The sequence below is a fragment of the Eulemur rufifrons genome, chromosome 30 (genome assembly GCF_041146395.1).
Source record: "Eulemur rufifrons isolate Redbay chromosome 30, OSU_ERuf_1, whole genome shotgun sequence".
NCBI lineage: Eukaryota > Metazoa > Chordata > Mammalia > Primates > Lemuridae > Eulemur > Eulemur rufifrons.
The window spans coordinates 56,562,905-56,576,875 of NC_091012.1; the positions used below are offsets into that span (position 1 = coordinate 56,562,905).

The 13,971-nt window shown below is 36.4% G+C and overlaps 1 protein-coding gene across 1 annotated transcript in view; it reads left to right on the plus strand.

The window, feature by feature from the left end:
* Window positions 1–6,245: 6,245 nt before the first annotated feature.
* The window catches only part of IL13RA2 (interleukin 13 receptor subunit alpha 2), a 29,261-nt gene continuing 21,535 nt past the window's right edge, over window positions 6,246–13,971 (plus strand). The window contains exons 1-6 of the mRNA XM_069464213.1: window positions 6,246–6,336; window positions 8,119–8,270; window positions 9,701–9,854; window positions 10,382–10,502; window positions 10,754–10,938; window positions 12,118–12,263. Coding sequence (XP_069320314.1) covers window positions 6,246–6,336; window positions 8,119–8,270; window positions 9,701–9,854; window positions 10,382–10,502; window positions 10,754–10,938; window positions 12,118–12,263 — 849 coding nt within the window. The remainder of the gene's footprint in view (window positions 6,337–8,118; window positions 8,271–9,700; window positions 9,855–10,381; window positions 10,503–10,753; window positions 10,939–12,117; window positions 12,264–13,971) is intronic.

The following is a 13,971-nucleotide window of genomic DNA, read 5'->3' on the forward strand; positions in this document are numbered from 1 at the left end:
GAAATGACTTACAGCACTTGACTAGTGGTGAACATGATGCATCTGTCTAATTCAAAGCTCATTTGTGTTTGAAAATACACGAAGTCATCTTCAGCATTCTTTATAAGCTACTCCACTGCGGGACATGTTATTTGTTAGTTGTTATCTAAATTAGATTTGATTCACTATCAGATCATAGGCTGATTGTACTATTATTGGGCCATGACTAGTGGTGAGCAGGATGTAATTATCTGATTCAAAGCCCATTTGTATTTGAGAATACACAAAATCATCTTCAGCTTTCTTTATAGGCTACTCCACTGCAGGGCATGTTATTTGCTAGTTATTATCTAAATTAGATTTGACTCACCATCAGGTCATAGGCTGATTGCACTGTTATCAGGCCATATATTTATCTCAGCATGTTGTCAGGCCTCAAGACCTGCAGGTTGCAGAGGTTCTGATTACAATGCTAAGTCATGATCATACTCCAGAAGCCATGAATAGACATTTATACATGTTGGATAGTCTTCTTGAAATAAGATTAGTTATCCAGGAAGCTGATGCTCTTGAGTCATGTCCTGAAATCATAGATGGATCCATGGTAGATTAACCATTGAAATTGAGCATGATATCCTAGGGATAACTTGTATGAAGGGAAATTAAGCTTCACAGAATGAGATTGCTTGAAAGACAGCATTATATATTAAAAGGAGCATGGTCTTTAGAATCAGATTTAAGCATCTTTTATTGTTTAAGTTGTATGACCTTGAGCAACTTAACCTTTCTAAGCTTCAGATGCATCTTTGGTAATATTGGGATATCAATAATAGTAGCCACCAATGTTTGTAAGACTTAAATGCACTAATCCATGTCAACCATTTGGCACAGAGTTTGATGCCTAGTAAGGACTAAATAAACTACAGTCCCTATCGTTCTTTACCAAGGTTACCAGGTCTTCTAGCCCAGGTCTCCTAGTCAATTCCTTCTAATGTAAGACCGTATCAGTTTATCATTTCACTGGTAAACAACATTTAAGTCTACTTTTCTATTTTCTTTTCTCAGGTTCTACTTTTCTGTTTTCCCATTTTCTTTCTCCCAAGCCTTGTTCTGTGTGTTTTGGCTGATATTTTTAATATACCTTAAACAATGTGAATGCAAAGTATCAAATTTTATAACTTTTTTTTTTAAACTAAAGGCAACAGAAATTACATGTCCATAGTTTTTTTTATGTGTTTTCTTCAGAAGCCACTTTAGTTATATTGCAAAATTCCATTCATCATTTTCTAATAAATAATTATTTTTGTCTTAGCAAATTAGTCACTGCATTTACAATCAAATAAAACCAAAAACCTATGGTCATTTCAGATATTTTTGAAGAATCTTTTTTTTGCCAACATAGAGAAAGAATGTTTCTAAAAACATATTATTCATTGTTAGCCTTGCAATGTTTTTCTGTCTCTTGCTTCTTTTTCCTTTCCTTTCGGTATGGATTGCATCAGCTGGGGGATCTTGTGCTAGTCACATCGCTTCTCTAAGCACCAGTTTTACTGTTTGTAAATAAGCAATATCAACCTTATACACTTACAGTGTTTTAAAAATTCAACAAATTCTTTTTTTTGAGACAGAGTCTCACTCTGTTGCCCAGGCTAGAGTGCTATGGTGGTATCAGCCTAGCTCACAGCAACCTCAAACTCCTGGGTTCAAGCAATCCTCCTGCCTCAGCCTCCCAAGTATCTGGGACTACAGGCCTGCACCACCATGCCTGGCTATTTTTTTCTATTTTTAGTTGTCGGGCTAATTTCTTTCTATTTTTTTTTTAGTAGAAACGGGGTCTCGCTCTTGCTGAGGCTGGTCTCGAACTTCTGACCTCAAGCGATCCTCCTGCCTTGGCCTCCCAGAGTGCTAGGATTACAGGCATGAGCCACCACACCCAGCCAAAAAATTCTTCATAAACTACAAAAAGCTAAACAAGTGAAAGAAATTATTGTTATTAAGACAAAGATGAGTAAAGGCAGAATAATGGATCAACAAAGGTGATAGAAATTGGAGATTAATAGTAAGTGCTTACTTATTAAGTGTGGACTGTTCTATTTTGTTGAATTAGTAGGGGCAAATGTGTGGGTTAAGGCAAGTTATTTTCCAGTGTTGCTTAGTGACAAGGTCCTCAGAAGCAAACCCCTCTCAAGCATATAGAGCAATTTACTATTGATACAGTACTTTCACATACATTATCTCATTTAATCTTCAAAGCACCCCTGCCGGGCTTGTATCATTACCTCCATTTTTCTCGGTGCAAATTGAGATATAATTTGCCTCTGAACACAGTGGTTGAGGCAGAAGTGAAACCCAGATTGATATTTATACCATTGAGCCTTCAAACTCTTCAGCTATATATCTGTTACTTTATCTAAAGAATAATTAGTCCTGTCAGCTTTTGCCACACCTTGTTGTAACTCTAAATTTACTTTAGATGGCTTTTGGCCCCACCCATAACCTCATCTATCTCATGACTTATAAAATCTGTATCCTGGCCCTCTGGCTGTTTCAGGAACACCTATTTAATTTTTTCGGTGTGCTTGATTATCAGACAGGAAGGAAAGTATTAGAGAGTCTAACTAATGTTTCTAAAGTGGAGAGGAGAGGAAAAAATAGGGCCTGTGATAATTGCCTATGTTAATCCATTTCTTGAGAAACCACATTATCGGTAAGTACCTGGAATTTCTCCAATAATGCAAGGATTGCAGCCAACTCTTGGAATGAGAGTATTATGTTGCATGACTTTAAAGAGGTGAAGAAGTGAGGCTGAAAAAGGAAATTGCTTTATGTTTGGCATTCCCAAGAAGATTCTGAGTGGGAAACTGTCTCAGCAATAGTGTGTGAAACGCAGTGGGTAGAAACAGGAAGCTGCCCCCCACATTGACATTAGGCATGGAAAATGTCTCCTATAGAGATTGCCATGGAAGGCTCTAGTTATTAGATTGTCTAGATTCAAATACAAGCTTCACCATTTATGGCCTTTGTGACTTGAAGATAATTGTTTAATTTCTCTATGTCTCAGCTTTTAGTCTTTAAAAAGTTGATCTCATAGAAGTAGACAGTAGAATAGAGGTTACCAAAGACTGGGGAGGGTTGAAGGGAGGGGGGATGGTGAGAGGTTCATCAATGGGTACAAAGTTATAGTTAGATCGGAGGAATAAGTTTTGGTGTTCTCTTGCACAGTAGGGTGACTGTAGCTAATGTATATTTCAAAAAAAGCTGGAAGAGAAAAATTTGAATATTTTTACCACAAAGAACTGAAAAATGTTTGAGATGATAGATATGCTAGTTACCCTGATTTGATCTTTATATAATGTATCCATGTATCAAAATATCGCACAGTAGCCCATAAATATGTACAATTATTATGTGTTGATTAAAAATTAAACTAAATTAAATTTTAAAAATAAAGTGAGACTAAAAATAGTATATACATCCAAAGTTGACTGTGAGGATTATATGAGATAATGCATGTAAAGTGCTTAGCACAGGGCAGTGCCTGGGTTGCTGTGGATGCTGAATAAATGGTAGACGGTATTATCATTATGATAGATACTATGACTGTTGCCACTTGCATCTTTTATCTTATGCAAGATTTAGCTGGAATATTATCTGACAAAAAAAGATGCTCACTTAATGTTTATTGAATTATTACTCTGCCAGAAATGTCATGATGATAAAACTTTGTAGTGGGTTTGATGGTTTGGGTGGTGACAATAGGTTGAGGAAAGTTGAGGGGAAGGAGGTACAGGAAAGACCCCTTATGACAAGAAAATTTGTTAGTTAGTGGAAAGGGTTCAAGAGACCTGGTTTTCAGTCCTAGCTTTGTCACCAATAAGTTGTGTTAGCTTGGATGACTTATCTTCCTCATTGGCTGTTATTTCCTCATTTTTAAAAATATGGAGCTAGGACCAGATAAGTGGTTGTTAACCGTGGTCTGGAGGTGTGGAGTATATCAGAAACATTTTCAAATCTTGTATGTCTGCATTTCCTTCTCCAATCTTCCCTTTGTCTTCAGGTCCCCCTCCTCCTCGTGAAAAACTCAGGTGTTCCTGGTAACCATATACTATATAAAGCCCCTCATTGCACTAGTGACAATCCTGTAACCCAGAAGCTGAGGAAAGAATTATCTTCATGTTCATTTGGGTAAGACAGTCCAGGATGGACTTTAGGTATGATTCAGGAACTCCGTTTGTGGGTTTACCCATAAGTGATTCTAGAAGCTAGCTTCCCATTTCCTACCTTTGCTTAGATGTGTTGGGCTGATTCACAAAATGCTATTTGATAGCCTGAGTCAGATTTCCATAGCCTATAAATGGAATAGAAGCAAATGATTTTTAACTCTTTACTTAGCATTTATGTTGTACATAACATAGAGCTATGAAATTTTAACGAACACATTGATAAGGAAGAGAGAATTTGGTTAGAGTCTATCTGAGGGCATTTTAAGGGAAGCCTTAGTCCTTATAGGTAAATTGGAAGGATTTCTCTTGGTCAGATCTATTGCCTGGAGCCCAACAGTAACCAGTGTATTCATCTTAATCTATGAGAGTAGCTCTATGGAAGATCTGTAATCTTCTGATAACCAAACCTACCTAGCACTTACAGATGTATTAGTGGGCAGCCATGGCTGGTGAATAAAGGAGGAGGAATTGAGGAGAAAGGGAGATGTGTTGGATCTTAGTAAGAGAAATGGCATTCTCTTACGAAAAGTCATAAAAATGAGGCATAGAATTTACAAAACAGCCTGGTGTTGATTCAGCCTGGTTAGCTACTTGAAGAAAGACTTAAACACTTGGGTCCCACAGGAAAAGCTTTCATAATCCTGGGTCATGTGTGGTGGACCCAGCATAGTAGGGGTAAATGTGTAGGACTGGGAATTATGAGATCTCTGTTGTACTTCCAGCTCTGTTACTAACTTGCTGTGTAATCTTGGGCAAGTCTGAGTTTTACTTCCCAATATATAAAGGAAAATTCAACTAGCATTGCCTCCAATATACATGCTGGTTCTAAAAATTCTATTTCAAGATTCTATTATGTAATAACTGAAACTTACCAACATTAGAACATAACAGGTGGACCAGGTAGGACGAAGGTAGGCTGGGGAGAGAGGATCTGTCCTGATGAATTAATCAGAAGAAAAGAAAGGCAGCCCTGAATGTTGGGATAAGTGACCTTTAATCCTTAACTTCCTGGGAAATTGTTGGTTCCAGAATATAGATTTGAAGAGAAGTGTGTGGAACTGGGAATAGTGGGTTTTCTTTAAAAGTGAAGTGTTTTTTGATTAAGTATGTGGAGGCATGAATCCTTTCAATTTTGATCATAAAACCAATATTCTTCAAGAATTAAAAATGATTAAATTGTATTCTGTAGGAGTAAAATGTTGTTATAGTCTTAAGAAAGAGGTGAAGAGTTCATATTTGTCTTTTAGAACGGTCACTCTTGCTATATGTGGTGTGGAAAATGGATCAGAGGCAGGAAAGACTGGATAAGGAGATCTCTGATGATAAGATCCTCAATTTAGGAAGTGGTGGTGTTAATGGAGAGATTGGATGGGAGAGGGAGGAGTTAAGAAAGACTTTCAGGTTACTGGTTTGGGCAACTGGGAAGATGATGATTCCGTTTACTGATACAGGAAACAGGAAAAAGTGGAACGGAAATGAGAGTAGATAATAATATTTATCAAGAAATGGAACAAAATTCTGAGTTATCTGAGGCTTTGGTGTAGGTTCTGAGTTTTCTCAGTAGTCAAATAACTTTCAAATACTTTTTTTCTCAGAAAAGAGTATTTGTTGTGTTGTCTTTGTTGCCGGGGGAGAGGATGGCTATGGAGACTAATGATGTCATAACTCCCCCTGTGCGCCAATAAGAACACTCTGGTGGGTCTGACTCAGTCTTCACCACAACCTGGTCATAGCATTAAAAAAGTGTGTGTGTGGTGGGGGCTGTGGGGGAGTTAAAGGGTGCTGTTTTGCTTTGGTTTTACTTTTGTAAGAAGGATGAGACTAGAATCCTTTCTTTCTAATTATATTGGTTCCTAACTTGATGAATTCTATTTCCGTGGTCCAAGGGGCCACAGTTTTCCTAATTCTTGATAGAAAACACACAGAGAACTCCTAAAAGTGTCTAAAATTGCATTCAGTTTGATTATTTGACATAAGATGAAGTTAAAATGTTATATTTTTCTTTCTTAGATAGGAGATATCCAGATATTAAATATTGGCGAAATGGCTTTCATTTGTTTGGATATCAGATGCATATGTATCTTTCTCATGTACACAGCGTTTGGCTACGCTTTGTCTGACACTGAGATAAAAGGTAAATGGATTTTAATGGAGTAGTTTTAAAATTGGGGAAATTGTCTTTTTAACCTACCTTATGGAAGTGCGTAGCTAGTAGATGGATTATTACTGGAAATATTTCAGTAAGCTCATGTACAAAGGATACATTCTTATTAGTCAGCTTTGTGTATAAGGTAAGTGATGATGACAAACATTTTGCAGGATAAAAGCCCAATTAAAAGACACTTTTCATATTTGTTTATACAGTCTTTTCTAAAAAAATAGGTTAAATATCTGAAACCTTATTGCCTGGTATTCAATTAACTGGAACATTTCCTTAATTACCATCTTTAACTTTTATGAAAATTATATGAATATAAAAAATGTACAGAAATTCAAAGTAAAATTGCAAAATAATTGTAGAAATATTAAATAATGTCCAATGAACTTTTTATTGAAGAAGGTAATTAGAACAATGTATTTGACAAGGATTTGAACCTTAAAGGTTGAAACAATCGGATTGTCATTTCATCTTCGATAGAGACTTTTTTTATAGGTACATGGGGGGCCCAGGTTGAATCATAATTTGTGCCACAATTTCTTTTCTGTGGATTCTTTTTCTCACCTCAATAAATATTATGAAATATTATAAATGAACAATGTAGCATAAATGAGAGGATATTATTAGCAAAAGGCAACATGAGGGTGGTACTACAGCAATAGTAGATTTGCTGGTAGGAAAGTTTATAGAATTATTGAACGTGTGTGTGTATGTATATATAAAATTTGTTTTTGCTGATATTTAAACCACCAGATGGAGCCATTGCCTCCTACTTCCCTCCTCCCAAATAATATAGGCTGATTCCTGATGTCATTCAGCTGCCTGCCACTTTTTCTTGAGTCCTTCCAAAGAGTGGCCCTGGTTTGCCATACTCTAGGGATAGCTCCAACTTCAGTTAACTAGAGGATTCAAATAAGCAGAATGAATTAACAATGTCTGCCTGTCCTTCAAATTCTTAAGCCATTCAGCCATAGTAGCCATATTTCATATTTTCTATCCTTTTTTTTATGTCTGCCACAATGTTATATGCATATAGTAAACACTGAATTAATATTGATTGGTTCTTGCTATTAGAGAGATTTATGTAATAAAGTGTTCCCATCCTAGACCAAATTCTGGTATATGTAACCACAGGGATAACACCATGTTGAATTTCTTGTTTCTATGAAAATCAGTACCTAGTGAGGCAAAGTCACATTTTGCATATGTGATTTCTTAATGAACGAACAATTATATAGCAGTAATCTACATTTTAAACCACTTTATTGAGATATAACATACATAAAACTCACTCTTTAAAAATGTACTATTCAGTGGATTTTAGTGTATTCACAAATTTGTGCAACAACCACCACTCTCAAAATCCAGAATATTTTCATCACCCCTGAAAGAAATCCCACACTCATTAAGCAGTCATACTACATTGCCCCTCCCTCTGGCACCTGCCAATCACTAAGCTACTTTCTGTCTCTATGGATTTGCCTATTCTGGATATTTCATGTAAATGGAACCATGTCAATATGTAGTCTTTTGTGTCTGACTTCTTTGACTTAGCATAGTGTTCTCAAGGTTCTTCCCTTTTGTAGCATGTACCAGTACTTCATTTCTTTTTATGGCTGAATAATATTCCATTTTATGGATGTATCATATTTTGTTTATCCATTCATCAATTGGTGGACATTTGGAAGTATCTAGATTTAGTAATAATTGTCATGAAATACAGGAAAAAATAAAAATGTTTTATTGATTTTATTTCAGTTAATCCTCCCCAGGATTTTCAGATAGTGGATCCTGGATATTTAGGTTGTCTCTATTTTCAATGGCAACCACCACTCTCTCTGAATGATTTTAAGGAATGCACAATAGAATATGAACTGAAATACCGAAACATTGGTAGTGAAATATGGAAGGTAAGTAAAGCATGCACTTGTGATATCAGAGTGATCATTAGGCATTTTCTTGTGATTCCTGACTTCAGTGTCCCTTTCAATTCCCGTATTTCCATAGTTCTAATTAAGATATAACAAGCTGCCATGTCTGCTTCTATCTGCTGTGCATCCTGCTACATCATCCAGTGTTAAGACTATCACTGGAAGTACAGGAAAAAAAAAAACAAACACTTGGTTTCATGGAATATGGACTTGAAGAGCATGTATGCATTTTAGCATATTTTACAGTTACTCATATACTTAGATATGAGTCTTAAATATGCTACTGGGCTGTGAGCTTTTTCTCTGTAGGAGTCAAGCCTTATTTATCTTTGTACCCTCCCCAAAGAAGATTGTAGGGTTTTGGTTCTTTGCATATATTGTAGTAAGTGCTCAATAAAAGTTTATTGAATTATTAACTACTTACATACTCAACAAGCATGTTCATTCAAAGACTTCTGTTGTAGAAGACATTCTGTTACCTCCTTAATTCAGCTAGGTAGTTTCAAGGGACAATTTATTTTTTTTTTTATTTTTTTTTTTTTTTGAGACAGAGTCTCACTCTGTTGCCCAGGCTAGAGTGAGTGCCGTGGCGTCAGCCTAGCTCACAGCAACCTCAAACTCCTGGGCTCAAGCGATCCTCCTGTCTCAGCCTCCCGAGTAGCTGGGACTACAGGCACGCGCCACCATGCCCGGCTAATTTTTTCTATATATATTTTTAGCTGTCCATATAATTTCTTTCTATTTTTAGTAGAGATGGGGTCTCGCTCTTGCTCAGGCTGGTCTCGAACTCCTGAGCTCAAACGATCCGCCCACCTCGGCCTCCCAGAGTGCTAGGATTACAGGCGTGAGCCACCGCGCCCGGCCTTCAAGGGACAATTTAAAACAAATATTTATTGAGCACCTTTTTGTGACAAGCACTCTGCCAGGTATCAGGAATATAAGAATAAATAATGTATGATTTTCATCCTCCAGGAGCACACAATTTGTCCAGCTTTCTTTACCTCCAGGATTTTACTTTATGTGTTTCCTGAAAATTTTGTATTATATTTGAAAGGTGACAAATAATTTGCCATGTAATATGCATATGATATGGGAAAATTCTATATTTGATTCCCGGTAGTTATAGCTCAAGTTCTTGCCATAGGGCCTTTTTTCCTCTCCAGAAGTTTCTCTTTGTATTTTTGGTTTGAATCAGATGTTAAGATTCAAATGATCTCATCAAAAGATATGACATACAGAGGTGAGCTCTGCCCAAAATGTATCTGTGACATTGTTTCAGATAACCATTAGGTGTGTCTTAGATATTGGGAACTCACTAGTGTATTAATGACTTCTTAATCTTCCTAATGTGGCTCACTATACCACGGCTATTTCTAAGTTTAACTTTGTTTCATCTTTTTATCAAACAGACCATCATTACTAAGAATCTACATTACAAAGATGGGTTTGATCTTAACGAGGGCATTGAAGCAAAAATACACACACTTTTGCCATGGAAATGTACAAATGGATCAAAAGTTCAAAGTTCATGGTCAGAAGCTACTTATCGGATACCACGACAAGGTTAAAATGAAGCTCTCTTTTCATATTTAATACTATCAGAACAATCCATTTGGGAATAAGTCCTTTAACTCTTATGCACCAGATTGTATGTACAATAGATCCTGTGACAGCATGGCACAAAATCAAATCCTTAGTAGTCAGTGACTGGCCTTTCTGAATTCTTTAAATCAGCAAATACATTTGACAAAATCTACATTTTATTATATTAATGTAGTTCCCAGTTTTGGGGTCATATTAGTAAACACTTGTATTTGCTCAACTGCTCAGGGTGTCCTAAAATAATCAATTTAATACTTTTGCATATGCTTACCCTAATATCAGTAAATGAGTCCTCAGAAGTTTTCTGATTTTGCATGTCCCACTTATAATGAAGTGATTTCCAGTAACTTCCTTTTGAAATATTCCTGATTATGTTGATTGCTAAATGAAGTGGAGAGGCCACGGGAAATTAAATAAAATTGCATAGTGATTTTACAAATGATTCATCAGTATGCCTTTCAAGTATTCACAGTTAATTTATTCCTTAGGAAATCCGGAAACTAAAATTCAGGATATGGATTGTATATACCACAACTGGGAATATTTACTCTGCTCTTGGAAAGCTGGCATGGGTGTACATTTGGATGACAATTACAACTTGTTTTATTGGTAAGTATTTTTATAATTAGAATTCCATATTAAGAAAATATCTACCAAAATTAATCCACAGTATGAGTAACTATATTTGTACTAAATTTAATTCATTATACTTTTCAGAGTTATATTTATGATGATGATTGTTTACAATTATTTGTGGTTTTCAATGGGAGCAAGTGGTTTTAGGCTGTTGATACTGAAAGGTATTCTATGGGTGATAGAACGAATGCAATCATTGTTTCTGACAGCACTTCTTTTTATAGGTATGAGGGCTTGGATCATGCATTACAGTGTGTCGATTACATCAAGGTTAAAGGGAAAAATATTGGATGCAGGTTTCCCTATTTGAAGTCAGCAGACTACACAGATTTCTACATCTGTGTTAATGGATCATCAGAATCCAAGCCTATCAGAGCCAGCTATTTCAGTTTTCAACTTCAGAATATAGGTGACGTAAACCAACAAAATTTTCAAATTCATTGTTTCTAGTTTGGGCCATTTACAACCACTTGAGAGAGGGGAGGAGAGAGAGAGAGAATGAGAGAGACGCCTAAGGAAATGAGGGATGGGAGAGTCTATGAGGAAGCTCTTATTAATTATAAAAGTTACAAAGGTGGTTCTCTGTCATACACTTCCATTCACTGAAAGAAAACAGTGTATGATGCATCTTAAAGAAAGCATGCTTACACTTGCCTTTTATAGCTGCATATGTAAACCATGTAATATGAACCAATAAAGAAACATGTTCTAATAAAAAATAGATAAAAAATTGAATGAAGGATAAAATGAAATATATAAAAGGCAGTATCATCCAGAATTATTTTTATAAAATAAAATTATAACTCACAATTTATTTGAACTCACATTCATTTAGAACTCACAATTTCATAGAGAACTCACAATTTATTTCCCAGCTTCAGAGAGTCCATCTGCTATATAGTACTTTTATCTAGTGTTAGTCATGGAGTAATTATGGAATTACTTACTCCCAGGCCTCCATAGGCAAATTGTTAGATATTTTCTGAGTCTGTGTTCTCAGTTCTAACAGTTATGAGAGTGACAGGTTCTGGAGTCAGCCAGACCTGAGTTTGAGTGTTGGATCTACCACTTTTTAGTTGTGTGACTTCCGGGCAAGTTACTTAACATCTTTGTTTCAATTTCCTTATTAGTAAAATGAGGACAATAGAGGACCACCTCATAAGTTTATTTTGAGACATGAATGAGATTGTGATGCAACATCTTTGGTCTAGTGCCTGACATATCATAAGCACTAAATAAGGGTTAGCTATTAGTAAAAGTAGTATTAGGACTGGTTCTGATTGTTGTTTCTAATGCTACAAAATGGAAAATGATTGTAATGATTTGGGGTCTTCTAACTTTTCTCTTGGGCTTAAATGTTTGTCAGTGCATGGCTTATTAAAAATGAGTTTCCAAAATAACTAAGTTTCTCAATAAACTCATTTTGGTTGGCAAGCAGTTTTGATTTTAATTGACATCATAAGGAATAGTATTGAGCCACCTGGTTTATCCCTGGAGACTTCTGTTACTAGGTGTCTCCAGCTTTGGATAAGGCCTGCTCTAAACTTCAACAACCTCCATGCTAAAATGATTTCCTTTTGCTTTTCAGTTAAACCTTTGCCACCAGAACACCTTAGTGTTACTATGACAAGTCCATATGAAATTAATATGAAATGGAACACGCCTAGAGGACCCATTCCAGTAAAATGTTTCATTTATGAAATTGAGTTCACAGAAGACGATATTACCTGGGTGGTAAGAATATTGCATTAATTTGGGAAAATCATATACATAGCCTTTTAAATAAAATAGCAAACATGAGAACCAAAATAAGTTACATCCACATGAGGAATAGAATATGACATGTATCTCAGTTTAATTTCCAGAAAGCCATATAATCTAGTGGACAAAAGAAAGATGTTTGCAGTCTGAAGGCATAATCAATTATACCAATTTTATTTATTTATTTATTTATTTATTTATTTTGAGACAGAGTCTCACTCTGTTGCCCAGGCTAGAGTGAGTGCCGTGGCGTCAGCCTAGCTCACAGCAACCTCAAACTCCTGAGCTCAAGCGATCTTCCTGTCTCAGCCTCCCGAGTAGCTGGGACTACAGGCATGCACCACCATGCCAGGCTAATTTTTTCTATATATATTTTTAGTTGTCCATATAATTTCTTTCTATTTTTAGTAGAGATGGGGTCTCGCTCTTGCTCAGGCTGGTCTCGAACTCCTGAGCTCAAACGATCCGCCCACCTCGGCCTCCCAGAGTGCTAGGATTACAGGCGTGAGCCACCGCGCCTGGCCCAATTATACCAATTTTAAAGCTACATAAGACCTTAGAGATAATCTAGTCACTTGTTTCAGATTTTGTGTCAATAAATTATAGTTGCTGAGGGTCTAAAATAGATTGTCAAGAGGTCCCAGGTAAAAACAAAACAAAAGAAAAAACCCAAACACAAAGACCACTTCTTGAGATCAGTATTAGAGTATAGCAGGGCCACAAGAGAATTGCTTGTACCAGGGAAGAGGAGCTAACTGAGGAAGAAGTAGACAATGGTTGTAAGATTAATTACCCCCAAGCAGCAATATGGTGATGCCTTTAACCTCATATTGTTATACATCAGGCTGGGCGCAGTAGCTCACACCTGTAATCCTAGCACTCTGGGAGGCCGAGGCAGGAGGATCACTTGAGGTCAGGAGTTTGAGACCAGCCTGAGCAAGAGCAAGACCCGGTCACTACTAAATAAAAATAGAAGGAAATTAGCTGAATAACTGAAAATATAGAGAAAAAATTAGCCTGGTATGGTGGCACAAGGCTGTAGTCCCAGCTATTTGGGAGGCTGAGGCAGAAGGATTGCTTATGCCCAGGAGTTTGAGGTTGCTGTGAGCTAGGCTGACGCCATGGCACTCTAGCTTGGGGAACAGAGTGAAACTCTGTCTAAAAAATATATATATATATATATATATATATATATATATATAGTTATACATCAGTTTTATTCATTGATTTCCAATTTAGAGAATGATGGAGACAAGCAGGTGAGCCACGGTTCTATTTAATAATTAATTCATTTAATACACAGATGAGAAAACTGGTTGTTGAATTGACTCCTATGTCCCAGGGAGATGAGTTGACTTACAAACAACTTACACAGCTAGAACTAGAATCCACATCTGATTCCCAATCCACTGAAGTCTATACTACATTATGCTGGTTCCCAAGATAAGTTACAACAAAAGCTGTTATTTTGAATGAGAAAAATTCTTTAGCTCTTTGAAATGCAAAATTGAAGTAATTGCTTCAGTGATTTTTTTTTTCTCTGAGATCACCCAGCCTTGTGTTATTCTCATATCTGAAGTGGTAGTTTTGTGTCAAGCCCTGAGCACTGTTACACAGGTCTTATGGAGGTTTACCAAAATAAGAATAAGGGGAAAAAAGCTTTATGTATATGAACTCTATA